The sequence below is a fragment of the Ictidomys tridecemlineatus genome, chromosome 5 (assembly GCF_052094955.1).
Source record: "Ictidomys tridecemlineatus isolate mIctTri1 chromosome 5, mIctTri1.hap1, whole genome shotgun sequence".
NCBI lineage: Eukaryota > Metazoa > Chordata > Mammalia > Rodentia > Sciuridae > Ictidomys > Ictidomys tridecemlineatus.
In genome coordinates, this window is record NC_135481.1 from 20,622,380 (window position 1) to 20,650,071 (window position 27,692).

The 27,692-nt window shown below is 34.5% G+C and overlaps 1 protein-coding gene across 8 annotated transcripts in view; it reads left to right on the forward strand.

The window, feature by feature from the left end:
* Nucleotides 1–27,692, forward strand: part of Vps13c (vacuolar protein sorting 13 homolog C) — a 180,383-nt gene that overhangs the window by 36,995 nt on the left and 115,696 nt on the right. For all 8 annotated transcript variants that reach the window (XM_078049526.1, XM_021727159.3, XM_005316641.4 and 5 more), the window contains 8 exons: nucleotides 1,509–1,636; nucleotides 3,473–3,579; nucleotides 4,314–4,485; nucleotides 4,994–5,056; nucleotides 6,023–6,149; nucleotides 6,671–6,765; nucleotides 25,983–26,125; nucleotides 26,925–27,117. In XM_078049526.1, coding sequence (XP_077905652.1) covers nucleotides 1,509–1,636; nucleotides 3,473–3,579; nucleotides 4,314–4,485; nucleotides 4,994–5,056; nucleotides 6,023–6,149; nucleotides 6,671–6,765; nucleotides 25,983–26,125; nucleotides 26,925–27,117 — 1,028 coding nt within the window. The remainder of the gene's footprint in view (nucleotides 1–1,508; nucleotides 1,637–3,472; nucleotides 3,580–4,313; nucleotides 4,486–4,993; nucleotides 5,057–6,022; nucleotides 6,150–6,670; nucleotides 6,766–25,982; nucleotides 26,126–26,924; nucleotides 27,118–27,692) is intronic.

Genomic DNA, 27,692 nt, shown 5'->3' on the forward strand with positions numbered 1-27,692 from the left:
TAGAGCATGTTAATTTTATACCTTACTGTTATGATACAACATATTTGGATTACAACTAATTATTTGGGCCTAGATCACAATATGGATGCCAGGGGAAAATGGGAGGGATGGGCAGTGTAGCTGCAGTTCACTCTGTGCAGCCAGCCTTCCAAAGAAGGTCAAAACCAGCATGTTTTCTTCCTGGCTTAACACTGAATTATTTTTATTTTAGGGTTTTACTCTGTACCCATCTTTTTTGCTTCCTCTCCTCCTTTCCTTCTTTAAAAGCCTCTGAGGTCTGGGTATTCAGAAAAATAACCTACATTCTCTAAGTGTGGTTAATAAAAACGGTTCTTAATGACGATGGGATACCAGTCATTTGTTTAACTGGTACATTGCTAACTCAGAAGTGTGAAAAACATTTTTTGAAATCCCTAGCATATCACTGTTGTGGTGTTAAGATAAACCAACCACTCCAGACATTGTTTTAAGTGAACTAGTTTTTTCTGTTTCTTGGCAGCCTCACTTTTATTTTAGAAATAGGTCTCTGAGAAATCTGCCTGCTTATTTACTTCTCTATCCAATTTTTCCCCCCATTTCAGTTTCATTCTAAAGCTATCAGTTTGCTCTTATTTAGTGTACTCCTTTATGATTGCCCTCAGCTTTTGTATTCATATCCTTTCTTATTCCATATTATTCTCTTCACTATTGTTTTCTTCAGGTTCTGTTGTAGTTAATTGCCATTGGATGTTGGGACTTAGAGTCTCTGTTTATAGACTTCTCTATTTAATAAACAAATGTTTTCAAGTACTGACAGTTTGTGAGAACATTTAGTTTCATCAATAAAAGAACTAGTTCAGAAAAATCTACAACTTTATTCTTAGGTTTTTATAAATAGCCTGTTAGTTAAGTTGTTTATAACACCAAGAAAATTGTAATTATCATACATGGTCACAACTTACATAGTTTTAAGGCTGTCCGGTTAAAATTTATTACCATACTTTGCTCTATCATCTACCTTAATATACCTTTTTATATGAATACTCAATTCAAGAATATTTTCTGTTTTTTGTTAACTCTAAGATTATATATGTAATGACCATTTTGAGAATCATGAAGTGGTGAGTAACATTTTTCCTGGGATGATTTTATTTACGATTCTGTTCCAAAATTCTGCCACTGATTATTTAATTACATTTTATTTCCTTCCCTATATTGGTATTTTTAATGAATAATAAAGTCATTAAACATCTTATAGCAAGGAAGAGAAACCTAATTTTATACAGATTAGCTGTGTTTTGAACATTTCTAGAAATATAGGATTCCAATTTCTTTGCAGATTCTACTTTAATCATAGAGCTTGGCAGTTGGTAGTATGCAGATGAGTAGGGGCGTAAATATTTTTGCTAGTGATTTTGTTATATATACATATGTATGTTTATTTATTTCAGAGTTCTCATAATTATTTACAGTAATTTTTATGCAAGAGCATATAAACATCTTATTTAAGTCTTCCCATGTGATTTAAGTTTTCCAGCCAATATCTGCCTCTGCGAAACTTTACATGAATCCTTATGCAGAAGTAGAACTCAAAACACCCAAACTGGATTGCAACATAGAAGTCCAAAATATTGCCATTGAACTAACTAAGCCCCAGGTAAGATTCAAGGGGACACTTTTAGCTTTGATTAGTCTTATTGAGTCTTGATTGCTTTTATCCTTTGCAGTTGTTCTTTCTCTATAATTGTCTGGTGGTTCTTGTGGTTCATTATGTTGAGATTGGAAGCTTCAAAAAAAATTTTTTTAAAGGAAAAAAACCTTCAAATTTAAGAAATATTTTTCTTTATCTGATCTTTTCCTAAATCTTAGAAATTGTATCAAACTAGACAATGGAAATGACATTATTTCCATTTAATTCACAGTTGGTAGAACATTTTAATGTGTTTTTTTCCTTCACAGTTTTTAATAGCAGACACTGTTTATATTAAATATTGTTTCTTTATTTTTAGAACAGATATGAGGGCAACTCTTTCCTTCATGTGTTTCCCAAGTGGGGTTATATGCCCAGAGGGTTTGGATAGCACACTTGAAAAAATAAACTGAAAGGAAGACTGGAGATTTCACTAATGGCAATTTTAGCCCAGGGCTGTCCAATAAATATAATGAAGTTTGCTTTTGTAATTTTAGATTTTCTAGTAGTTATATTAACAAAATAAAAAGAAAATTATGAAATTAACTTTAATGATCCATCTTATTTAACCTATCATTTCCAAAATATCATTTCAAAATGTTATCAACATAGAAAATTATGATGATGTTATATTTTTCCCTCCCCTTAAGTTTAAAAATCTATGATATATTTTACACTTTAAGTGCATTTAAATTCAGACTAGACATATTTCAAGCACTGAAGGGTCATATTTATAGGTAATCCTTAGAATTGCATTAGGAAAAATGAGAGAGGAAGAAGCTAGACTTGCATGTTTCTCTAGCCTGAAGACATGTTATCCACTCTTGTGCCTGTATTTCGCTTCAGGTGAATTGTTTGTGGGATCCACACAGTGTTGCTGAATTAGTGGGTGATGGGCAATTAAATAGCTTTATCTTTTCAATAGTTTTCTAAAGCATTTTGAAAATCAACTCTTAATGGCTACTACTGAAATGATGTACCAATGGAAAAACACGTTATTTTAAAAATATTATTTCATATTAGTAGTTACAGGCAGAATATCTCATTATTTTTGAGTATATTTTACATTTTAACATATCTAAAAGTAGGATACTTATTGTTGGTGATGTGAAAGTTTAATTGGCAACACTTTTTTTGTAGTGAAGTCTAAAAAATTTTTTTTTATTTTATTTTATTTTATTTTTTTAATTTTTTTTTAATTGTAGATGGCATTTTTTTTTTTTTTAAAGAGAGAGTGAGGCGTGGGGGGAGAGAGAGAGAGAGAAACTTTAATATTTATTCTTTAATCATCGGCGGACACAACATCTTTGTTGGTATGTGGTGCTGAGGATCGAACCCGGGCCGCACGCATGCCAGGCGAGCGCGCTACCGCTTGAGCCACATCCCCAGCCCCTGAAGTCTAAAAATTATGTTACAGTGTATAAATGATATTATCTTAAATTTTATTAAATATAGTGTATTATTTTATTTTGATATCAGAGGCTGAACCCAGAGGTGCTCAACCACTGAGCCTCATCCCCAGCCCTTTTTTATTTTTTATTTTGAGACAGGGTCTCTCTAAGTTGCTTAGGGTCTTGCTAAGATGCTGAGGCTGGCTTTGAACTTGTGATCCTCCTGCATCAGCCTCTGGAGCTGCTGGGATTACAGAGATGTTCCAATAATAGTGTACTTTTGACAATATAGTGCATTTTTGAGTTACCAGGCAACATTGTTTTGGAATCTTGGTAGACTGAAAAATAGAATAAAATCTGGTCTTTATTCATATGTGCAATGTAAAACATAATTCTATTTTTGTTTTAATAGTACTTAAGTATGATTGACCTTTTGGAGTCAGTGGATTATATGGTTAGAAATGCCCCTTACAGGAAATACAAACCTTATTTACCACTTCATACCAACAGTCGACAGTGGTAAGTTAGATTTTGTTTATTTTATGAGATACATAAAATATATTAGGGATTAAATTAAGAGACCTTTAAAACCATGTAGTCTAGCCACTTTTAAAAAGGAGCAGATAGAAGGAGATGTCTTTGTTAATCTTTTCCTAAACACATCCTCTTGTATTCTTGCTCCTAGATTTCCAAATTTTAACTTAGCATTCAGGACTTTCAGTGTTTCAGAAAAATCTTATTAGGCATCACTATGGACTCAGTATGATAAACATGCTGGCATACAGTCATGTGTACTTTAACATTAGGATATATTGTGAAAAATGCAACCCTAAATGATTTTGTTGTTGTGTGACTATCAGGAGTGTACTTTTACATGAACTAAATCAGTTGTGATGTCTCTAGGTGATAAGAATCGTGGGACCACCAGGGTTAATATGGTCTGTTGCTTACCAAAAAGTTACTCCACAGAACCTGACTGTACTGATTTCCATGGTATATGTCATTTTGTGCCTTTATGATTTTGCTTTGCCATATTGCCTTCCTGGAGAGTTTTTAAATTTAATCTATTTGAGAATTTATTGAGGACTGGCACTGTTATACTGAGCTCTTACTGAAAGATAGTAAAGAAGAACAAAAATTTTAACAGTGTAGGAAGATAGGAGAGAAAAAATAAGGGGGAGAGAGAAGGGAGAAACTGTTTCCCTGCTCTTTCTTAAAACTTTAAATGGCTACTTATAAATTTTGATTTTCAGGTGGAAATATGCAATTAATTCTGTTCTTGAAGTTCACATAAGAAGATATACACGAATGTGGTCTTGGAGTAACATAAAAAAGCACAGGCAGTTGCTTCAGAGTTATAAAACTGTCTACAAAAGCAAGCTAACCCAGACCAAAGTATCAGAAGAAATACAGAAACAAATTCAGGTATAGTTTACATATAGTAGAGAGAGTTATTTTAAAACTCACCCGTTAATATTAATTTTAATGAGTATATAATTTTAAAAAGAACAGAACTCATCTCTTTGAGAGAGAATTTTATAAGAAAATGTATTTATTCTTTTAAACTATCTCCCCTTCTAATAACAAGTAAAATAAAATTATTGCAACCAGTGTGAGGAAATGTGTCTGTTTTTATTATAATACTTAGAAGATAATTATCAAACCTATTTAACTATATGTTTATTAGCTATTTATGTCTGGTTTGTTAGTGAAAGTGCCATAGTCAGATGGTAGTAACTTTCTTAAGAGTTCTGAGTCTTACTAAAAAATAGTAAATTTTTGAATTTACTCCATGAAAAAGGAGTTGTCTTAGTTACCCCCTATTAAAAGAAAACACACTCCAAGTACATAATGAACCTTGAAATCAAAGAAGAAAATAATTTTTCATCTGTTGAGTATTTTCTTTGTTTGAAATTATCTCTTTCTCTTATAGGACTTGGAGAAGACTCTAGATGTTTTTAACATAATTTTAGCAAGGCAACAAGCACAAGTTGAGGTAATCAGTTTTATTAGTTGATTTATGTTAATATCATTCCTTTCATCCTAGGATAAAGAAGTCTAAGTTTTATGGGAAGCAGTTGAGATTTATGCATATGGGAATAGAGATTAAAGTTTTTCTTGCTTACTTTAGTCTCATGAAAAAACTAAGTGGGAGTACTGGTAAAAATCAGTAATATGAAGGGGGAAATCTTTAAAATGTTTATAACTAAATTTTTATAACTAAAATTTTGAAAAACCTCAAAAACAAAGTAAATACAAGTCACTTTTCATCCTGCCAACATTTTTACTTGTAGACTTTCAAGTTTTTTTCCCATATCTACTTACTTTGGCCTTTTATTACCTATTGCTTTCATTTTTTCTTTTGTTTTCCCTTGTTTCTTCTTTTCTCCTTTTGCCCCTATTATTTCTTCTCTTTTATTTTCCTTTGTTCTCTTTCTTCCCCAAATTGGAATTGATCTGTTTATATTGGCTCATAGTTGCTTATTAATTGGTACATTGTCCCATGTCATTTCTGGATTTTCTTGGTACTAAAAATAAATGACATATTCATACATCTCATCATAGAAAAGTTAGAAAGTATATAGATCAACAGAAGAAAATAGAAACGCTTATTATCACAATATTACTTTACACACAGAATGTAATTGGTCTTCAGATCTTTCTGTGTATCCTGTGAGTCTTTTTATAGAGAAAAAATTTTACCTTAGAAAAATTTTACTTGAAATTTTAACTATATTGCTAATATAGTGCAACCTTGTCAAAATGCTGTCAATAGGTATAGAATGGAAATTAATAGGGGGACTGTAAATTAACCTAATCATACCCATGAGACTTGTTTAGGAAGGAATTGACTTTCTTGACTGTTTCACTCTAATGTTGTGATAAAAAATTGACTGTTGATGTACCTGAAACTGAAGAGGGAATTTATCCTTGAATCCATTTTTAATTTTTTTTTTTTTAGGTGATTCGGTCAGGACAAAAATTAAGGAAAAAATCTGACACAGGCGAGAAACGTGGAGGCTGGTTTAGTGGGTTTTGGGGCAAAAAGGAGTCTAAGAAAAAAGATGAAGAATCATTAATTCCTGAAAGTAAGTTCCAAGTCAGGTAATTTGTTGTAATTGAGTAAAAAACACCAAACCAAAACAACAACAACAACAACAACAAAAAATATGCACATTACACTTTAGCCTGTTGAATTTTATTTTTAAATACTTTCAAATAAGATCAGCTCTGTACAGTAAACTATAAGCAAATAAGGCAGATTAGATACATTATGTTTAAATTTAGAGATCTCAACATTTAGCATTCATAGTTACCTTTTACATGAATGTTTAATGATAAGTTTCAAGATTTTTAGAGAATTTAAAAATCTTTAAACAAGAACTGAATTTTCTTAACAGCATCTTTTTGCTTTTTAATGTAAATAGACAAATACAAGATCTTTGTTTGGATTAGTCAAAGTAGAATGCTAGAGGAAATTACCTAGCTGACTTTTTTGTAGCATCTGAGTCTATTGATTTCATGACACTTATTAGTTTGGTTTGACTTCTTGATTATATCTGGAAAACTAAAGCAATTAATTTCTTAAATTATTATCATTTCTTTGTAGCTATTGATGACCTTATGACTCCAGAGGAAAAAGATAAACTCTTCACTGCTATAGGTTATAGTGACAGCACCCACAACTTAACTTTACCTAAGCAGGTAATTAGTTAGGTGTCTTAAGAGGTGTTTTGTTTCATTTTATTATTTTACCTTGAATTATGTAATTTATTGGCTTTTTAAGTAATTAATGAAAATATGTCATTATTAATTTCTACTTTAATTGTTAAATTCTTCAGGTCAGGTCTTATCAATTAAAATTCTCTCTTCAATTTTAGATTTAGTTGCTATAGAATGGGGGAATAATCTGATAAAAATGCCTTTCTATAGTGTTAAACTGAGTCTTTAAAATTTTTTTTTATTGTGATATATAACATATGTATAGATACAGCATATTCAAAGTCAGAATGTACTCCTGCTTATTTGATTGATTAGAAAGGGAAAAGGTATGTAATTACTATTAGTGTCAAGATTTACAAAATTGCCACCATCATAGACACCCCTAGATCTTCCCATCATTGCTTCTTCAACAATAACAGTTATCATGATTTTTATGGTAACTGCGTCTTTGATGTCTTTTTGTTTTCTACTATAAACACTATGATTTTACTTTGAACATTTTTATCTTTCTGTAGAGGGCCTCATAAAATATGTATTCTTTTGTGTCTGGCTTTGTTGTTGTGAGATATCCCCCCATTTATTTATTTATTTATTTATTTATTTATAAAAATTAGTTGCTCAAGACAATACAGTGATCTTGACATATCATACATTTGATTCAAATGGGGTATGAATTCTCATTTTTCCATGTGTACAGATTGCAGGATCACATTGGTTATACAGCCACGTATATACATACAGCAATACTAGTGTCTGTTGTATTCTGCTGCCCTCCCCATCCCCCCCTCCTCCTCCCATCACTTCTCTCTACCCAATCTACTATGACACATTTCTCTATTTTTTCTTCCCCCTCACACCATCATATATGTATGTTGTATAACAATGAGGGTCTCCTTCCATCTTCCGTGCAATTCCCCTTCTCCCTCCCATTCCCTCCCACCTCTCTTCCCTGTTTAGTGGTAATCTTCTTCTCATGCTCTTCCTTCCTACTCTGTTTTGAGTCATGCCCCCTTATATCAGAGAAGACATTTGGCATTTGTTTTTTAGGGATTGGCTAACTTCACTTAGTATAATCTGCTCTAATGCCATCCATTTCCCTGCAAATGCCATGATCTTGTTATTTTTAAATGCTGAGTAATATTCCATTGTGTATAAATGCCACATTTTTTTTTTATCCATTTATCTATTGAAGGGTATCTAGGTTGGTTCCACAGTCTAACTATTCTGAATTGTGCTGCTATGAACATTGATGTAGCTGTGTCCCTGTAGTATGCTCTTTTTAGATATTTTGGGTATAGTCTGAAAAGGGGAATAGCTGGGTCAAGTGGTGATTCCATTCCCAGCTTTCCAAGGAATCTCCATACTGCTTTCCAAATTGGCTGTACCAATTTGCAGTTCCACCAGCAATATACAAGTGTATCTTTTTCCCCATATCCTCGCCAGCACTTGTTATTGTTTGACTTCATAATGGCTCCCAATCTTACTGGAGTGAGATGGTATCTAGAGTGGTTTTAATTTACATTTCTTCTATTGCTAGAGATGGTGAGCATTTTTTCATGTAATTGTTGATTGATTGTATATCCTCCTCTGAGAAGTGTCTGTTCAGATCCTTGGCCCATTTGTTGTTTGGGTTATATGTTTTAAAGTTGTTTAACTTTTTGAGTTCTTTATATACTCTGGAGATTAGAACTCTATCTGAAGTGTGAGGGGTAAAAATTTGTTCCCAGGATGTAGGCTCCCTATTTACATCACTTATTATTTCTCTTGCTGAGAGAAAACTTTTTAGTTTGAATACGTCCCATTTGTTGATTCTTGATTTTAACTCTTGTGCTAAAGGTGTCCTATTAAGGAATTTGGAGCCTGACCCCACGAGATGGAGATTAGGGCCAACTTTTTCTTCTATTGCTCTCTGGTTTGATTCCTAGCTCCTTGATTCATTTTGAGTTAACTTTTGTGCATGGTGAGATAAAGGGATTCAATTTCATTTTGTTGCATATGGATTTCCAGTTCTCCCAGCACCATTTGTTGAAGATGCTATCCTTTCTCCATCGCATGCTTTTAGCACCTTTGTCTAATATAAGGTAGTTGTAGTTTTGTGGATTGGTCTCTGTGTCCTCTATTCTGTACCATTGGTCTACCTGCCTGTTTTGGTACCAGTACCATGCTGTTTTTGTTACTATTGCCCTGTAGTATAGTTTAAAATTTGGTATCTCTATACCACCTGTTTCACTCTTCCTGCTTAGAATTGTTTTAGCTATTCTGGGTCTTTTATTTTATTTTTCCATATGAATTTCATGATTGCTTTTTCTATTTCTGCAAGGAATGCCATTGGGATTTTGATTGGCATTGCATTAAACCTATAGAGTACTTTTGGTAATATGGCCATTTTAATGATATTAATTCTGCCTATCCATGAACAAGGTGTATCATTCCATCTTTTAAGGTCTTCTTCTATTTCTCTCTTTAGGGTTCTGTAGTTTTCCTTGTATAGGTCTTTCACCTCTTTTGTTAGGTTGATTCCCAAGTATTTTAATTTTTTTGAGGATATAGTGAATGGGGTGGTTGTCCTCATTTGCATTTCAGAGGATTTGTCACTGATATACAGGAATGACTTTGATTTATGTGTGTTAATTTTATATCCTGCCACTTTGCTGAATTCATTTACTAGATTTAGAAGTTTCTTGGTAGAACCTTTTGGGTCTGCTAGGTATAGGATTATGCCATACGTAAATAGTGCTAATTTAAGTTCTTCTTTTCCTATCTTTATGCCTTTAATTTCTTTTGTCTGTTTAATTGCTCTGGCCAGTGTTTCGAGAACTATGTTGAATAGAAGTGATGAGAGAGGGCATCCCTGTCTTGTTCCAGATTTTAGAGGCAATGCCTTCAATTTTTCTCCGTTTAGAATGAGGCTTAGCATGAATAGCTTTTACAATGTTGAGTTGAGTTTCTGTTATCCCTAGTTTTTCTAGTGTTTTGAATATAAAGGGGTGCTGTATTTGTTGAATGCTTTTTCTGTGTCTATCGAGATGATGGTATAGTTCTTATCTTTAAGTCTATTGATGTGGTGAATTACATTTATTGATTTCTGTATATTAAACCAGCCTTGCATCCCAGTGGTGAATCCTACTTGATCATGGTGCATGATCTTTTTGATATGTTTTTGTATCTGATTTGCCAGAATTTTATTGAGGATTTTTGCATCTATGTTCATTAGAAATATTGGTCTATAGTTTTCTTTCTTTGAAGTGTCTTTGTCTGGTTTAGGAAGCAGGGTGATGTTGGCCTCGTAGAATGAATTTGGAAGTACTCCCTCTTTTTCTATTTCCTGAAATAGTGTGAAAAGTATTGGTATTAGTTCTTCTTTAAAGGTTTTTTTAAAACTCTTCTGTATACCCATCTGGTCCTGGGCTTTTCTTGGTTGGTAGTCTTTTGATGGCTTCTTCTATTTCCTCAATTGACATTGGTCTGTTTAGGTTGTGTGTATCCTCCTGACTCAATCTGGGAAGATCATATGACTTAAGAAATTTATAGATGCCTTCACTATTTTCTATTTTATTGGAGTATAAGGTTTCAAAATAATTTCTAATTATCTTCTGTATTTCTATAGTGTCTGTTGTGATATTGCCTTTTAAAATCCTGTACGCTAGTAATTTGAGTTCTCTCTCTTCTTCTCTTCATTAGCATGGCTAAGGGTCTATCGATCTTATTTATTTTTTCAAAGAACCAACTTTCAGTTTTGTCAATTTTTTCAATTGTTTCTTTTATTTTGATTTCATTGATTTCAGCTCTGATTTTAATTATTTCTTGCCTACTACTGCATTTGCTGTTTTTTTGCTCTTCTTTTTCTAGGGCTTTGAGATGAAGTATGAGATAATTTATTTGTTGTTTTTTTCTTTTTTTTGAGGAATGAACTCCAAGCAATGAATTTTCCTCTTAGAACTGCTTTCATTGTGTCCCATAGATTCCGATATGTTGTGTCTGTGTTTTCCTTTATCTCTAAGAATTTTTTAATTTCCTCCTTGATGTCTTCTGTAACCTGTTGATCATTTAGTAACATATTGTTCATTCTCGAAATGATGTAGGATTTTTTTCTTCCTTCTTTTATGATTGATTTCCAGTTTTATTCCATTATGATTGGATAAGATGCTTGGTATAATCTCTATTCCTTTATAATTTCTAAGAGTTGCCCTATGGCATAATATATGGTCTATTTTTGAGAAGGATCCATGTGCTGCTGAGAAAAAAGTATATCCGCTGGATGATGGTTGATATATTCTATATATGTCAGTTAAGTCTAGGTTATTAATTGTGTTGTTGAGTTCTATAGTTTCTTTATTCAACTTTTGTTTGAAGATCTGTCCAGTGGTGAGAGATATGTGTTAAAGTCACCCATAATTATTGTGTTGTGGTCTATTTGTCTCTTGAACTTGAGGAGAGTTTATTTTATGAATATAGCAGCACCATTGTTCGGGGCATATATATTGATGATTGTTATGTCTTGTTGATGAATGATTCCCCTTAACAGTATATAGTGTCCTTCTTTATCCCTTTTGATTAACAGGCTTGAAGTCAGTTTTATTTGATTTGAGTATGGCCACCCCTGCTTGCTTCTGAGGTCCATGTGAGTGGTATGATTTTTCCCAACCTTTCACCTTCAGCCTGTGTATGTCTTTTCCTATCAGATGAGTTGCCTGAAGGCAGCATATTATTAGATCTATTTTTTTAATCCAGGTTACTAGCCTATGTCGCTTATGGTGAGTTTAAGCCATTAATGTTTAGGGTTACTATTGATATATGGTTTGTACTTCCAGTCATATTTGTTTATTTATTTATTTATTATTTTTAAATTAGATTTGTTTTTCCTCTTTAATTAGTCCCCACCTCCCATTTACTGAGGTACTTCCCACTGTTGGTTTTGGTTCTTTTTCGTTTCTGCTTCGTGTAGTGTTTTGCCCAAAATGCTTTGCAGTGCTGGTTTTCTGGCTGTGAATTCTTTTACCTTTTGTTTATTGTGGAAGGTTTTTATTTCATTGTCAAACTTGAAGCTCAGTTTTGCTGGATACAATATTCTTGGTTGGCACCCAATATCTTTCAGCATTTGAAATACATTGTTCCAGGATCTTCTCGCTTTCAGTGTCTGTGATGAAAAATCAGCCGTTAATCTAACTGGTTTACCCCTAATTGGTTTACCTCCTTTCTCTTGTAGCCTTTAATATTCTCTCCTTGTTCTGTATATTGGATATCTTCATAATAATGTGTCTTGGTATGGGTCTCTTGTGGTTTTGTACATTCGGCATCCTGTAGGCTTCTAGGATTTGGACTTCCATTTCATTTTTCATGTCTGGAAAGTTTTATAAAATTATTTCATTTAACAGATTGCTTATTACTTACTTTGATTTGGACTTATATACCTTCCTCTATCCCATTGACTCTTAAGTTTGTTTTTTTTTATGATATCCCATGTCTCTTGGATGTTTTTTTCATGGTTTCTTACCAGCCTTTCTGAGTTGACTAGACTCTTTTTGAGATGATATATTTTGTCTTCATTGTCTGATGTTCTGACTTCTACTTGGTCTACTCTACTGGTGATACTCTCATTTAAATTTTTAATTTGGTTTATAATTTCCTTCATTTCTGTTTGATTTTTTTATAACCTCTATCTCCCTGTAGAGTTGTTCTTTTGCTTCTTGAATTTGTTTATGTTATTCATTGTCGAAGTGATCTTTTATTGTTTGCATTTGCTGTCTAATGTCCTCTTTAAGATTCCATACCATCTGAATCAAGTCTTGAATTCTTTATCTGATGATAAAGAGGCATCTAGCATCTCCTGTAAATTTAAGCTATCCTGCATTGTTTGTGTTCCTTTTCTTCATTGTTTTTTCATGATTCTCGAGTTTCTTTCCACTCTGTTTGACTGCTGTGTTATTATTTTCTCCTATAAATTTGTTTTGGTTTTGTGTAGCTCCGAGATCTCTCCTTTGTGATGGGAGACAATGTCTAGAGATGTGGGGTTTAATTGTAATTTAAAGTAAATTCATTAGTTTCATAAAAGGCATACAGATTCTGATGGCATATAGAGAACTGAAGTTTGGTCTTAGAACTTTATGTTTAGGTTGGAAGATGTGATGGTATGGGGGTTAGTATGTCTTAGCTTCTTTGGAGGATTGCTCTCATGAAGGGGAATATTCACAGGAGAATAGACAGGAGTATTTGGGGGTAGCTAAGTACTTAGGAGCACTATAGACAGCCTCAGAATATTCACCTATTTGCATTTAGTAAATTACACATAATAGAAGTAGTAATGCTTGGGAGGAAAGGTAGGGGAAAGGGAAGGAAGAAATCAAGAAAGAGAGAAAAAAAGAAAAAAATTAAAATTAAAATTAACAAAAAAATGCACTCTTAGAGTTCTATTTTCTTCTCTTTCAGTAGGTGGAGCTGTGCTTTCTGGATTAAGTCTCTGCCGTCAGGATGTAGGAAACAATCCGTGTGAGGCAGCTCTCCCTCCGCAGCCGCCAGGGTGTCTATCTAATCCCGGTTGCTTTGCTTAGTGTTGCTCCTGGTCTCTAGCCCCTTCGCTTCTCCTGCCAGCCAGGCCCTACTTACTGGGGCACTTCTCCACAGCTCTAGCTACACTCTGGGCCTGCAGTTTCCTGGATGCCCAGCTCTCTTGAACGACTGGGCACTCTCTTTGTTTGTTGATCACCCAGCCCTCACGGTTGTGGAGTGCAGGAGTTGGAAACCGGCAGCCTATTCTGTTGGATTTCCTCTGATAGCTACAAGATAGAGCTGGCGAGAAAGGTTTTGATTTTTGCCGCTAGTGGGAGGGAGAGTTGGAGGTCAGGTGCCTTTTTCTGTTTCCCTCAGCTCTGATATTCACACCGGTTGGGGAGAGATTTTTTGAGTTTTCCCAGCTGTATTGGGAGGGGGGGTTGCTGAGGGTCATACACCTGTTCTGTCGCCGAAACGCCAAAGGCTGATGACATCAGTTCTCAAATATGGTGGTCGCCGGTTTCCTTGCCGGGGTGTCCGGTGAGGAGGGTGGATCTAGGCTGTTTGTCTCCTAAGTCCCAACTTCATATCTCGGTCTGGTGCCCTGCAGAGGCGCAGTTGGCAGATCCTCACATTATCCGAAGTTCCATTTCTCTGTGCTGCTGGCAGGTCTCCGAAGTGCTCACTCACCTCCAGCTGTGGCCAGAACCTCCACAAACGAGTTGGCTCAGATTCACTCACCTCGGAGCCACATCACTGCCCCTCAGATATTTAAACTCTTCCTTAGGTTTCATTGTAGCCCAACTTCCCTGAATATTCCTGACAAGACAGCATCCAGCTGTTCTGAACTTGCTAACTGGTAGCGCAGCGGTGAGGTCACTGGGGTGCTAACTTCCTACCCACTGCCATCTTAGATCTCCCCCATTTATTTTTGAAGATTGTTATTCTGACCAGAGTGAGATGCAATCTCAGTGTATTTTTTGTGGGGGAGGGGCGGGAATACCAAGGATTGAACTCAGGGTCACTCGACCACTGAGCCACATCCCCAAACCTCTGTTGTATTTTATTTAGAGATAGGGTCTCACTGAGTTGCTTAGGGCCTCGCTTTGCTGAGGCTAGCTTTTAACTCGTGCTTTTCCGGCTCAGCTTCCTGAGCTGCTGGGATTATAGGCATGTGCCACTGTGCTCAGCCTCAGTGTAGTTTTGATTTGCATTTCTCTACTTACTAGAGATGTTGAACATTTCTTCATAAGTTTGTTGATTGATTGTATTTCTTCTTCTCTGAAGAGTCTGTTCAGTTCCTTAGCCCATTTAATGATTGGGTTATTTGTGTTTTTTGCTTTTTTTTAAAAAATATTTTTTAAGTTGTTGATGGACCTTTATTTTATTCATTTATTCATATGCAGTGCTGAGAATCAAACCCAGTGCCTCACACATATGAGGCAAGCGCTCTACTATTGAGCCTGGTAGAGCTACCCCAGCCCCTGTTTTTTATATATCCTGGAGATTAATGCTTTATCTGAGGTGCAGGTGACAAAGATTTTCTCCCATTTTCTAGGCTCTTGTTTTCATGTTATTGATTGTTTCCTTTGCTATGAAGAAGCTTTTTAATTTGATAGCATTCCATTTGTTGTTTCTTAATTTTGCTTCTTGTGTTTTATGAGTCTTGTTAAGGAAGTCAGTTCTTTAGCTGATTTGGTGAAGAAATGGGTCTACTTTGTCTTCTGGTATGTGCAGGGTTTCTGTTCTAGTGCCTAAGTCTTTGATCCTCTTTGAGTTGAGTATTGTGTGGGGTGAGAAATAGGGGTTTAATTTCATTTTGCTACATATGGATTTCCAGTTATCCCAGAATCATTTGTTGAAGAGGCTATTTTTTCTCCAGTGTATGTTTTTGGTGCTTTTGTATAGTATGAGACAACTGTATTTATGTGGGTTTGTCTTTGTGTCTTTTAATCTGTACCTTTGGTCTTTGTGCCTGTTTTGGTGCCAGTACCATGCCATTTTTGTTGATGATAGCTCTGTGGTATAATTTAAGGTTTGATATCATGATTCCTCCTGCTTCACTTTTCTTGCTAAGGATTGCATTGGCTATTCTGGGTCTCTTATTTTTCAAATGTATTTCATGATTGCGTTTTCTATTTTTATGAAGAATGTCATTGGGATTTTAATAGGAATTGCGTTAAATCTATATGATGCTTTTGGTAGGACGGCCATTTTGACAATGTTAATTCTGCCTATCCAAGAGCAGGGAGATCTTTCCATCTTCTAAGGTCTTCTTCAATTTCTTTCTTTAGTGTTCTATAGTTTTCATTAGAGGTCTTTTACCTCCTTTGCTAGATTGACTGTCAAACATTTTTATTTTTTTTGAGGCTATTGTGAATGAGATGATTTTCCTGACTTTTCTTTCAGCACTGATGTATAGGAACACATTTGATTTATGGGTGTTAATTTTATATCCTTCTACTTTGCATAATTTATTTATTGGTTCTAGAAGTTTTCTGGTGGAATTTTTGTGTCTTCTAAATATAGAATCATGTCATCGGCAAATAGTGATAATTTGAGTTCTTCTCTTCCTATTTGTATTCCTTTAATTTCTTTCTTCTGTCTAATTGCACTGGCTAGAGTTTCAAGGCCTACCTTGAATAGAAGTGGTGAAAGAGGGCATTCCTATCTTGTTCTAGTTCTTAGAGGGAATGCTTTCAGTTTTTCTGCATGTAGAATGATGTTGAACTTGGGTTTACAATATTGAGGTATGTTCTTACTGTCCCTAGTTTTTCTAGTGTTTTGAACATGAAGGGTTGTTATATTTTGTCAAATGCTTTTTCAACATCTATTGAGATAATCATATGATTCTTGTCTTTAAGTCTATTGACATGATGAATTATATTTATTAATTTCAGTATGTTGAATCAACCTTGTATTCCTGGAATGAACCCCGTTTGGTCATGGTAATTGTTTTGTATATGATTTGCCAGAATTGTATTGAGATTTTTGCACGTATGTTCATCCAGGATATTCGTCTGAAGTTTTCTTTCCTTGATGTGTCTTTGTCTGGTTTTGGTATCAAGATGATACTAGCTTTAAAGAATGAGTTTGGAAGGTACCCCTCCTTTTTTTTATTTCAGTATTGGTGTTAATTCTTCTCTGAAGGTCTTGTAGAACTTGGCTGAGAATCTGTCTGGTCATAGGCTTTTCTTAGTTGATATTCTCTTTTCTTGGGAGGGGTACCAGGGATTGAATTCAGGGGTATTTTTTTTTTTTTTTTTTTTTTAGAGACAGGTTGTCACTGAGTTGATCAGTGCTTTGCTTTTGCTGAGACTGGCTTTGAACTTGTGATCTTCTTTTCTCAGCTTCTCAAGCTGCTGAGATTTTAGGCGTGAGCCACTGGGTGTGTTCTATTTCATTGGTTGAAATTGATCAGTTTAAATTGTGTATGTACTTCTGATTCATTTTGGATAGGTCATATGTCTCTAGAAATTTGTCTATGTTTTCAAGATATTCTATTTTATTGGAATATAAATTTTCAAAATACTTTCTGATTATCTTCTGTATTTCAGTCGTCTGTTGTGATATTTCCTTTTTCATCATAAAATTTAGTAATTTGAGTTTTCTCTTTCTCTTCATTAGCATGGCTAAGGTTTTATCAATTTTATTTATTTTTTCAAGGAATCAACTTTTTGTTTTGTCAGTTTTTTGAATTATTTCTTTTTGTTCCAATTTCATTGCTTTCAGCTCTGATTTTAATTTTTTCCTGTCTTCTGCATTTGGTGTTGATTTGTTCTTCTCTTTCTAGGGCTTTGAGAATAATGTAAAATCATTTATTTTTTGACTTTTTATTCTTTTAATGAATAAGTTCAACGTAATGATGTTTTCTTTTAGCACTGCCTTCATAGTGTCCCAGAGATTTTGATATATTATATTGCTATTCTCATTTACCTCTGAGTATTTTTTTATTTCATCCCTGATTTATACTGCTATTCATTCGTCATTCAATAGCATATTATTTAGTCTCCAGGTGTAAGAGCAGCTTCTATTTTAAATGTTGTCATTGATTTCTAATTGCGTTCCATTATGATCTGATAGAATGCAGGATAGTATCTGTAGCTTTTTATATTTGCTAAGAGTTGTTTTGTGGCATAAGATATGGTCTATTTTAGAGAAGGATCCATGTACTGCTGATAAGAAAGTATATTCGCTCATTGATGGATAAAATATTGTCTATATGTCTGTTAAGTCTAAATTATTGATCATATTATTTAGTTTTATAGTTTCTTTGTTTAGTTTTGTTTGGAGGATGTATCCGTGGTATGAGAGCATGTCTCTAGAAATTTGTCCACATATTATTGTGTTGTGGTCTATTTGATTCTTGAAATTCAGGAGGGCTTATTTGATGTACATACATGCTCCATTGTTTGGGACATAAATATTTATGATTGTTTTGTGTTGTTGATTTATAATTCCCTTAAGCAGTTTGAAATATCCTTCTTTATCCCTTTGATTACCTTTGGTTTGATGTCCTTTATCTGAGGATTGAAACCCCTGCTTGTTTATGCAATCCATGTGAATGATATGTTTTTTCCATCCTTTCACCATCAGTCTGTGGATGTTTGTCCATGAGGTGATTCTCTTGGAGACAGCATATTGCTGGCTCTTTTTTTGTTAAAAAAATTATTTATTTATTCTGATTTGTTATACATGATGCCAGAATGCAGTTCATTTCATATTACACATATAGAGCACAAATATTCAAGCCACTGATTGTACACAAATTATTTTCACACCATTTGTGTCTTCATACATGTTCTTAGGGTAAGGATGTCTAACTTATTCCACCATCATTCCTACCCCTTTGCCCCCTCCCATCCCCTCCCTCCCTTTTGCCCTATCTAAAGTTTCCCCCTTCCTCCTATGCTCCCACTGCCTCCATTACCTGCCTCCATCACCATTATGATGACTCATCCTCATATCAAAGAAAACATTTGGCCTTTGTCTTTTTGGGATTGGCTTGCTTCACTTAGCATTATATTCTCCAACTCCATCTGTTTACCTGCAAATGCCATGATTTTATTCTCTTTTAATGCTGAGTAATGTTCCATTGTGAAATGTTATACACCAGAGTTTCCCTATCCATTCATCTGCTGAAGGGCATGTGGTTGGTTCTACAATTTGGCTATTGTGAATTGTGCTGCTATAAACATTGATGTGGCTGTGTCCCTGTAGTCTGCTGTTTTTAAGTCATTTGGGTATAAACCGAGGAGTGGGATAGCTGGGTCAAATGGTGGTTCCATTCCAAGTTTTCCAAGGAATCTCCATACTTGGAAATTTAGGCCATTAATGTTGAAGGTTATTATTGAGATATGATTTTTATTCCCAGTCATTTTGGTTTATTTGGTCTCTAATTGGTAGAGATGTTGAACATTTTTTCATGTTTGTTGATATCCTCTTCTGAGAAGTATCTGTTCAATTCCTTGGCCCCTTTATTGATTGGGATATTTGTTTTTTTGGTGTTAAGGTTTTTGAGTGCTTTATATATCTGATGTTTTTGTGGTAAAGATTTGCTCAGAGATTTTGATATGTTGTATTGGTGTTCTCTCTAAGAATTTTTTAATCTCCTCCTTGATATGTTTTGCAACCCCTTGTTCATTTAAAAGCATATTATTTAGTCTCCATTTTTTATTTTATCATTGATTTTTAATTTCATTCCATTGTGGTCTGATAGAATGCAGAGTAGTATCTCTACATTTTTGTATTTACTAAGATTTGCTTTGTGGCATAACAGAGGACACAGAGTCTAATCCACATAACTACAGTAATCTTATATTAGACAAAGATGCCAAAAACGTACATTGGAGAAAAGATAGCCTGTTCAACATAGTTCTTGAAACTCTATCCAGAACAATCAGACAGATGAAAGAAATTAAAGGGATATGGATAGGTAAAGAAGAACTCAAATTATCACTATTTGCAGACAGTATGATTCTATACCTAGGGGACCCAAAAAATTCCACCAGAAATCTCCTAGAACTAATAAATGAAGTCAGCAAAGTAGCTGAATATAAAGTCAACACCCATAAATCAAAGGCATTTCTATACATCAGTGACACATCCACAGAAAGGGAAATGGGGAAAACTACCCCTTTTACAGTAGCCTCAAAAAAAAAAAATACTTGGGAATCTACTTAAGAAAAGAGGTAAAAGACCTCCACAACAAAAACTACAGAATGTTAAAGAAAGAAATTAAAAACCTTAGAAGATGGAAATATCTATCTTGTTCTTGAATAGGTAGAATTAATATTGTCAAAATGACCATAGTACCAAAAGCACTCACAGATTTAAGGCAATTCCGATCAAAATCCCAATGACATTCTTCATAGAAATAGAAAAAACAATCATGAAATTCATCTGGAAAAATAAGAGATCCAGAATATTCAAAGCAATCCTTAGCAAGAAGAGTAAATCTGGTGGCATTACTATACCAGACCTTAAACTAACCCTAACCCTAACCCTAACCCTAACCCTAACCCTAACCCGATTGTTAGACCAGTGGTACAGAATAGAGGACAGAAAGTCTAACCCATATAACTACAGCTATCTTATATTAGACAAGGTTCCAGAAACGTTCATTGGAGAAAAGATAGGCTCTTCAACAAATGGGTCTTGTTTTTTAATCCAGTCAGGATATCCTGTCTATGTCTTTTGATGGATAAGTTTAGGCCATTAACCTTGAAGGTTATTATTGAGATATGATTTGTATTCCCAGTAATTTTGGTTTATTTTGATTATTACTTTGAATTAGTTTCCCCTTTGAGTATTCCTTTAGTTTAGTTCCTCCCTTTGCTGGTCTTTACTTTTTTTTTTTTCCTTTTAATTTTCATGGAATATTTTGTTGGGAATGTTTTGTAGTGCCAGCTTTCTATTTGTGAATTCTTTTAGCTTTTGTTTATCATTGAAGGTTTTGATTTCATCTCAGAATCTAAAGGTTAATTTTGCTGGATATAGAATTCTTGGTAGACATCCATTTTCTTTCAGTGCTTGGGATATATTATTCTAGACCTCTTAGCTTTGAGAGTTTGGGTTGAGAAATCAGCTGAGATCCTAATTGGTTTCTCCCTATACATAATCTGATATTTTTCTCTTACCACATTTAAAAATTTTATCCTTATTCTGTATGTTAGGTATTTCTAGTATAATGTGCCTTGTTGTGGGTCTATTGTTATTTTGAACATTTGGGGCCCTCTAAGCCTCTTGTATTTGATTTTCCATTTTATTCTTCAGGTTTTGGAAATTTTCTGATATTATTTCATTGAAAAGATTGTTCATTCCTTTGGTTTGTATCTCTGTGTCTTCATCTATCCTGATAAATCTTAAATTTTGTCTTTTTATGTAATCCCATAATTCCTGGAAGTTCTCTTCATGTTTTCTTAACACCTTCTGTTTGTGACCAAGTCTGTTTTCAAGATTATATATTTTGTCTGCATTGCCTGAAGTTCTTTCTTCCAAGCAGTCTAATCTGTTGGTCATGCTTTCCATTGAATTTATAATTGGTTCATTTCTTTCTTTATTGAGGATTTCTTTTCAGAATCTTTATGTCTTTATTGAAGTGATCTTCATCTCCTGAGTTTTATCTCTGATTTTATTCCTTACTTCATCCTTTATATCACATATTAGTTTAACTGTGTATATTATAAACTCCTTCTCTTCCATTGCTTCTACTGTGGTGTTGGTGGATTGTATTCTGTTATTGGACTATCTTAATTTGTTTAGGGCAATTTGTACCTTGTTTTTTCATGTTGTTTATGTGTCTACCCATCTAGCAGTATGGATCTGAGGCAGTACAATTTCTGTGTTATGGATGTATAGAGTCCCTTGAAGTTTTCCTGTACTTCACCTTTAAGGGGGAGATAAATAATCACAGTACCCAATGCAAACAGTTTACAGCCTTAACTAAAATAGCACCTATTAAGATGTTTATAGTTTTGTTGCAATAGACAAAAATGATGTATGCAATTATTGTTCTACAGTATAAACAGTAAGTTTGCAAAGAGTTTACAATTTCAAATGGTGGACAAAGCAGAAATAGAAGTGGTGTAGGATGTGATGTTTATGAAGAAGAAGGAGAGAATATAGAAGTAAAGAATTATAGGAAATATGCAAGAGGAATTAATAGAGGTTGGCTGTTTTCAGGAGAAAAGAGAGAAAGAGAATTCAGGGAAACATATAAATGAGAGGAAATGTATATATAGTAAAAATAAAAAAAATTAGAAATAGAAAAAAGTATTATTAAAAGAATACACAACAAAACTATACTATATTATTCAGAAATCCTAGTCCTCAGTAAACTGATGCATGAAAAATACTTGGTTTCAAAAATGATAGATATGTGAGAGAGAAAAGAAAAGAAAAAGGAAAACGGTCTCAGTGAAAAAATTGAACTTTTTTTTTTTTTTTTTTGAGTTCTAGAGTTTCTGAGCTTCTCTTCTCAGCAGTTAGGTGGGGTTGTCTGGAGTTTGATGCTAGCTCCACCTTCAGGATGGTTGGGGTTGCTAGGGTGAGAGGGTTAGTCCTGGATGTAAAGCTCCTGGAGGCAGGATATAGGGCTAGGTATGCTCTTCTCTCTTAGCTGGGTGCCAGTTGGTCTGGAAATTTTAAGGCAGTACACCTCCAAGGCCCAGCAATTGCTAGTACATGTTGGAAAACTGCGCCCAGGAATCTCCTTTGGTTTCCACTTGTATGGTATAGGAGTTTGTGCTTAGCCTCATACTTTGCCTGTGGACCCCACAATTCCTGGTCTCTGATTCAGTCTCTGAGCTGTATCTCTCCTGTCCCCAACCTTTCAAATTCCTGGTCATGTGCTTCTCTCCCCGCCAGTCTTGCAAGCAGCCAGTTTGGAGGAGGAGGGAGTAGCCAAGTGGGTTTCTACAACCAGTGGGTTTGCCCAGTTTGTTTTTCAGGCCAGGCTTGGGTTTGCCAGTAATCAGTTCCCTGAGCTGCCAGTCCCTGTATCATGGCTGCAAAATGGTTCTGCTGTCCTTCAGGTATGCCACTGATAGAGATGCAGCTTCACTCCTATACATAGATACTGTGTAGCACAGTTCACTGTGTTTTTGAACAGTGTCTCCTATCTCTAAGTTCTCCGTACCCTGACACGCCTTAGTCTTCCTGGTAATGGGGCTTCCTTTAATTCCTTTATTGCTTTACTGTATTCACCTAGGGACTGTTCTGGCTTGCACCTCTGGCTGCTATCATAGATGTGGGGTTGGTGATCTTCCCCCTTATTTTATTTTATAAGATCTACTGAGTCCCTGAACTGTTTTGTGTGTTCAGTATTAAATTCCAGTAAAGTCCCTCCTAATTCTTGATCATTCACCCACCTTGTTGAAAAGCTGCCTGTCTGCTTTTCTTGGTTCTCATCATGGAGCCACTAGGGAAGCGACCCCTCCATATGGCCATCTTCTGCCTTTTCTAGTTTCATTCATTCTTAATGGTAGGTATGCAGTTGTATTTCACTATGGTTTTATTTTGTATTTACTGGATGACTACAGAGCTTTTGCATTTTCTTATGTATTTATTGACCTTTTAGACATTCTTTTTTTGTGTGGCTTTTTCATCTCTTAATCATTATTAGGTTGTCTTTTTCTTGTTGGTTTGCAGGAATTCTTTACATATTCTGTATATGAGACCTTTGCTAGTTGGATGGATTGTTAACTATTTTCCAGTACAACAAAGTAGATTGTCTTTAATTTTTAATTACTTTGCAAAATATCTTTTCCTACAGTGTAATGTGCATTTTTACTTTCTTAATGTTATCTCTTAATGGGGACATATTTTTATTTTCAATGTTATTTTATTTGTTAATCTTTTCCTTTATGGCTAGTGCTTTTTTGTGTCCAATTTAAAAAATCCTTACTGCAATAGGTCATACACCTAGTCTTCTGCCAGAGGGTTCACATTATTTTGACTTATATAGTTAGACCTATGGTCTATTTTTATGGCCCTTTACTTGGCCTAGCACTCATTATTGAAATGACCAGGCTTTCTCACTGCTCTCACCCCTCATCCCTAGTCAGGTGTCTGTACATTTGTGGAAATTCTGTTGTGTTACATTTACCACATGTGTGTCCTAGTAGTAAGTTACTTAAACTTTGTAATCAGTCCTGCAAGCTAGCTGGGTAAATCCTTCCACTCTGATTTTCTTTTAAGATTGTTTTACCTCTGTCCTTGACCCTTTAAATTCTCTATACATTTTAGAGTCAGATGATTGGTTTGTATGAAAAGAGCAAGATTTTGATAGCCATTTTATTGAATCTATAATTTGGGGGAAAATTGAAGTTTTTATGGTATTGAATTTCTGATCCATAAATAAAGCATATGCCCTGTTTTTAGTCAGCTTTTTTCGCTACTGTGACTCTAAAAGGACTCAACAAAAACAACTGTTGATGAAGAAAGGTTTATTTAGGGTTCATGGTTTCATAGGTCTTTGTCCATAGAAGGCTGGCTCCATTCTTTGGGGCTCAAGGTGAGGCAGAGCATCACAGTGGAAAGAGTATGGCTAGGGGAAGCAGCTCAGAAAGTAGAGAGATTCCACTCATCAGATACAAAATATATACCCAAAGCCATGCCCCCAATGCCCCACTTCCTCCAGTCACACTCCACCTGCCTTCATTTATCACTAAGTAAATCCTATCGGGTGATTAGTTCACAGATTTGAGTTAAGGCTCTCTTAACCCAATCATTTCTTCTCTGCACCTTCTTTCATTGTCTCACATGTGAGCTTTTGGGGGATACCTCATATCCAAACCATAACATTTTATTCCTAAATAATGTTTTCTGGTTTTCTTTGTATATGTTGAACATCTTTTGGGGGGTTTGTTATAAATAGTGTGTTTAAAATTTGTTTGAGGTAGAATTCATGTACAAGGAAGCACTCAGATCTTAAGGTCATTTTGATGAATTTGGATAGTGGAGTATGCCTATGTAATAGCTATCCAAACCAAGATAGAGACTATTTCCATCCCTCAAACATTGCTGCTGACCTTTTCTAGTCATTTTTCTTCTCCTGCTCTCCAAAAGCAACCACTTTATGTCTTATGTGACTACAAATGGTTTTTTCCTGTTCATGCATTTATGTATATTGTTAGCTTTTATTGTTCACATAATGTTTTTGGTATTCATCCATGTTGTGTGAGTATGGATAGATTGTTCCTTTTAATTATTGAATAGTAGTTCATGGTTCTAATATACCTCATTTTGTAAATCATCTCCTGTTGCTTAATATTTTGTTGTTTTAATTTTTGGCTATTATCAAATAAGGCTGTTGTGAACATTCTTGTACAAGTGCTTTGTGGACATACATTTTCTGTTTACAGTGGCCTGGGAGTGGAATTGTTAATTTTTCCATGCCTGGGAGTGGAATTGTTGAGTCACAGGACAGATGCATATATGACTTTTTAAAAAACTGGCAAATAATTCTCCAGAGTAGTCATAATATTTTATATCCACTCCAGTTATTTCTCTTGTGCCTCTTCTTTGCCACATTTGATTTTTTTAAACTACTAATTTAAGACACTCTAGTAGAAATTCCACTATAAATTTTAATTTGCATTTTCCTGATGGCTGATGATGTTGAACATCTTTTTCTATCTTATTAGACATCTCTATATGTTCATTTGTGAAGTGTTACACAGTGCTTTTTGCCGATTTAAAATTTTTTTGTTTATTCTTTTATTGTTTTAAGGGAGTTCTTTAAATATTCAGCTTATAAGCCTTGTCGTATGAACATAAAAAGATAGTACATGCAGTCATTTGTCATTTCTGAGCTTGTATACTTGTCTGTTGATTTTCTTAATGATGGTTATTTATGAGAAAAAATAATTTAAAATTTTTATATGATTGGTACTAATATTAGATCTGTTCAACAAATCTTTGCTTACTAAAAGTTAACAAAGATACTTGCCTTTGTTTTCTGTCTAGAAATTTTATGGTGGTCTGGGTTTTATATTTAGTTTTGCATTCATCTTAAATTAATTTTTGTGCTTAGAGTGGCACAGAAGTGAAGATTTATTTTTTTTCCATATGCAAATCGAGTCCTTAGTTGGCCCCTTGGTTGAAAATAAATTGACTCTCTCTGTGTGGTTGTATTGTTAGACGCTCCCTTGGTGGGACCTGGTTTTCTGCTTTGAACCTGCCACCCTTGCTGTTAGCTTTCAGGCTGCAACCACTTAAATTTTTAAATGTGTCTAGGGGAAACACATTCCTAGATTCTAGGATCATCTCTTTGGTGTTTGTCCTACCTTCAATTTCACTCAATAGTTTTTGGGTCACATTTTTTTCCCCCAGTGTCTTATAAATATTCATAGCTGTAAGGAAGATGTTCTTTATAGTTTTTCTTGTCTTGGCTAGAGAATGGTCTGAAATATTTAATTTGCTTTAGTGAAAGATGATGAGTTGAATATTCCTACTATACAGTGTTTTGTCATTTTTCTTAATCTCTTTTAAAACTAAGAGAAATGAATTTTTGGATCTTTTGTAAATGTCCTATTGAGCAGGCTAATTTATGGAATTTTCTAATACTCATTTATTGTAAGTATATGATGCCAGAATCTACCATATTTTATTGAATCACTTTATAATTCGAACTATTTAATTAAGAAGAACTATTAAAGCAATAATTACTTAAACTTTAACAATTTTCATTATTTCTTACCATTCAGTATGTTGCCCATATAATGACCCTGAAGTTGATAAGTACCTCTGTTGTAATCAGGGAAAGTAAAAATATTCCGGAAATACTAAAAATTCAGATAATTGGCCTTGGCACTCAAGTATCTCAGCGACCAGGAGCACAAGCAGTGAAGTAAGTTTTAAAAAATTTATTATTTCTGTTTTTATTTCTAATTACGATTTAGGTCCCAAAGAAGGAGTGTTATTCAGCATTAAATAAACTGATTAGTAAAAACTTTTTTCCTTTATGTAGGCCAAGATAGTCTTTTTTATATTTGCTTGTTTTATTTTGAAACTATAAAGCTAGTTCATCATTTTTTCTACATACCCTCCTTTCCTTCACAAATATTATTAATCTATAGACTCCATATTGTGAAAGGTATGCATAGGTCCAGCATTTCAAGTTGATAAGAGAGGATATGCAAAAAAGATCATAATTCAAGAAATATGTAGCATATTAACTCACTGTGAGAAGGTAATGTAAAATTAAATACCTCGTAGTCAATGCTACACAGGCTCAGTTGTAGAAGAGAATAACTTGGCCAGGAGAAAACTTAAACTAGCTGAACAGGACACTAGGAGAAGTAGGGATGCGATGGTAGATATTACAGGTCACTTGGAAAGAGATGAGTTTGTCCATGGGCCATGTGCTTTTATTTATGTAGCAGTGAGCAGAACCTCTGCAGTACTCTTGGGTTGTCTAAAGTGAGTTTTCCATGTGAGTGATATGGAGTTAATAACAATAACAACATCAGCAGCAACAAAAACAGATTGTATAGGTAATGAATGCCAAGCCAAGGAGATTGCATTTTAACTCTGGGTAATGGACATGAACCTGGCTTTTGAAGAAGTTTAAGGAAAACTTGTAATTTAACCCATTATATTGTAATGGATCTTATTACTTCCTCCCTCCCACCCCACATTGATTGTAGGATAGAAGCAAAATTAGAACACTGGTATATAACGGGTCTGAGACAGCAAGATTCTATACCATCACTTGTGGCTTCAATTGGTGATACTGCATCATCTTTGCTTAAAATTGAGTTTGAAACTAATCCGGAGAATAGTCCTGCTGACCAGACCCTGATCATTCAGTCTCAGCCTGTAGAGGTCATCTATGATGCTGTAAGTACAAGGAGAAAGTAATTCTATTGAAACCATCTTGTATTTCTGATGTATGTTTGTCTTATTTCTCCTCTTTCATATTTAACATTTATTAATAGGTAAGTTTCGAAACAGTTTTTTCTTGTTTCAAAAGCAGTGCACAATTAGCAATTTATTTTGATTTTTCTTATATTTTTCTACCATAAAGTTTATTTATCTCTGCGTATGTTAAGTTTAAAAAAATACTAGTATATTAGAAAGAGTTTCATATTCAACCAGATAGTTCATACTGACTTCCTACTCCAGTTCCTTTGCTTTCAATGTTTAGAACCAATTCAGAGTGGCTTGGGAGTGATGAAAAAGAATTTCAGTGTTTACATGGGGAGAAGCACTGGCATCTAGGTGTCACTGAAAATGTTGGCTCAGGTTCTAAATCTGTGGCTGTGCCCTTGATTCTGCCTGTCAAGTCTTCACACCAGCAAGACAAGCCTGGCTTGCTACTCCTCACACCACTTACAGATTGGCCCTACCATCACTTATTTTTACTTTACAGTTGAGCTAGATTAACAGTGTATGTGAGAAGCAATCTATATAGA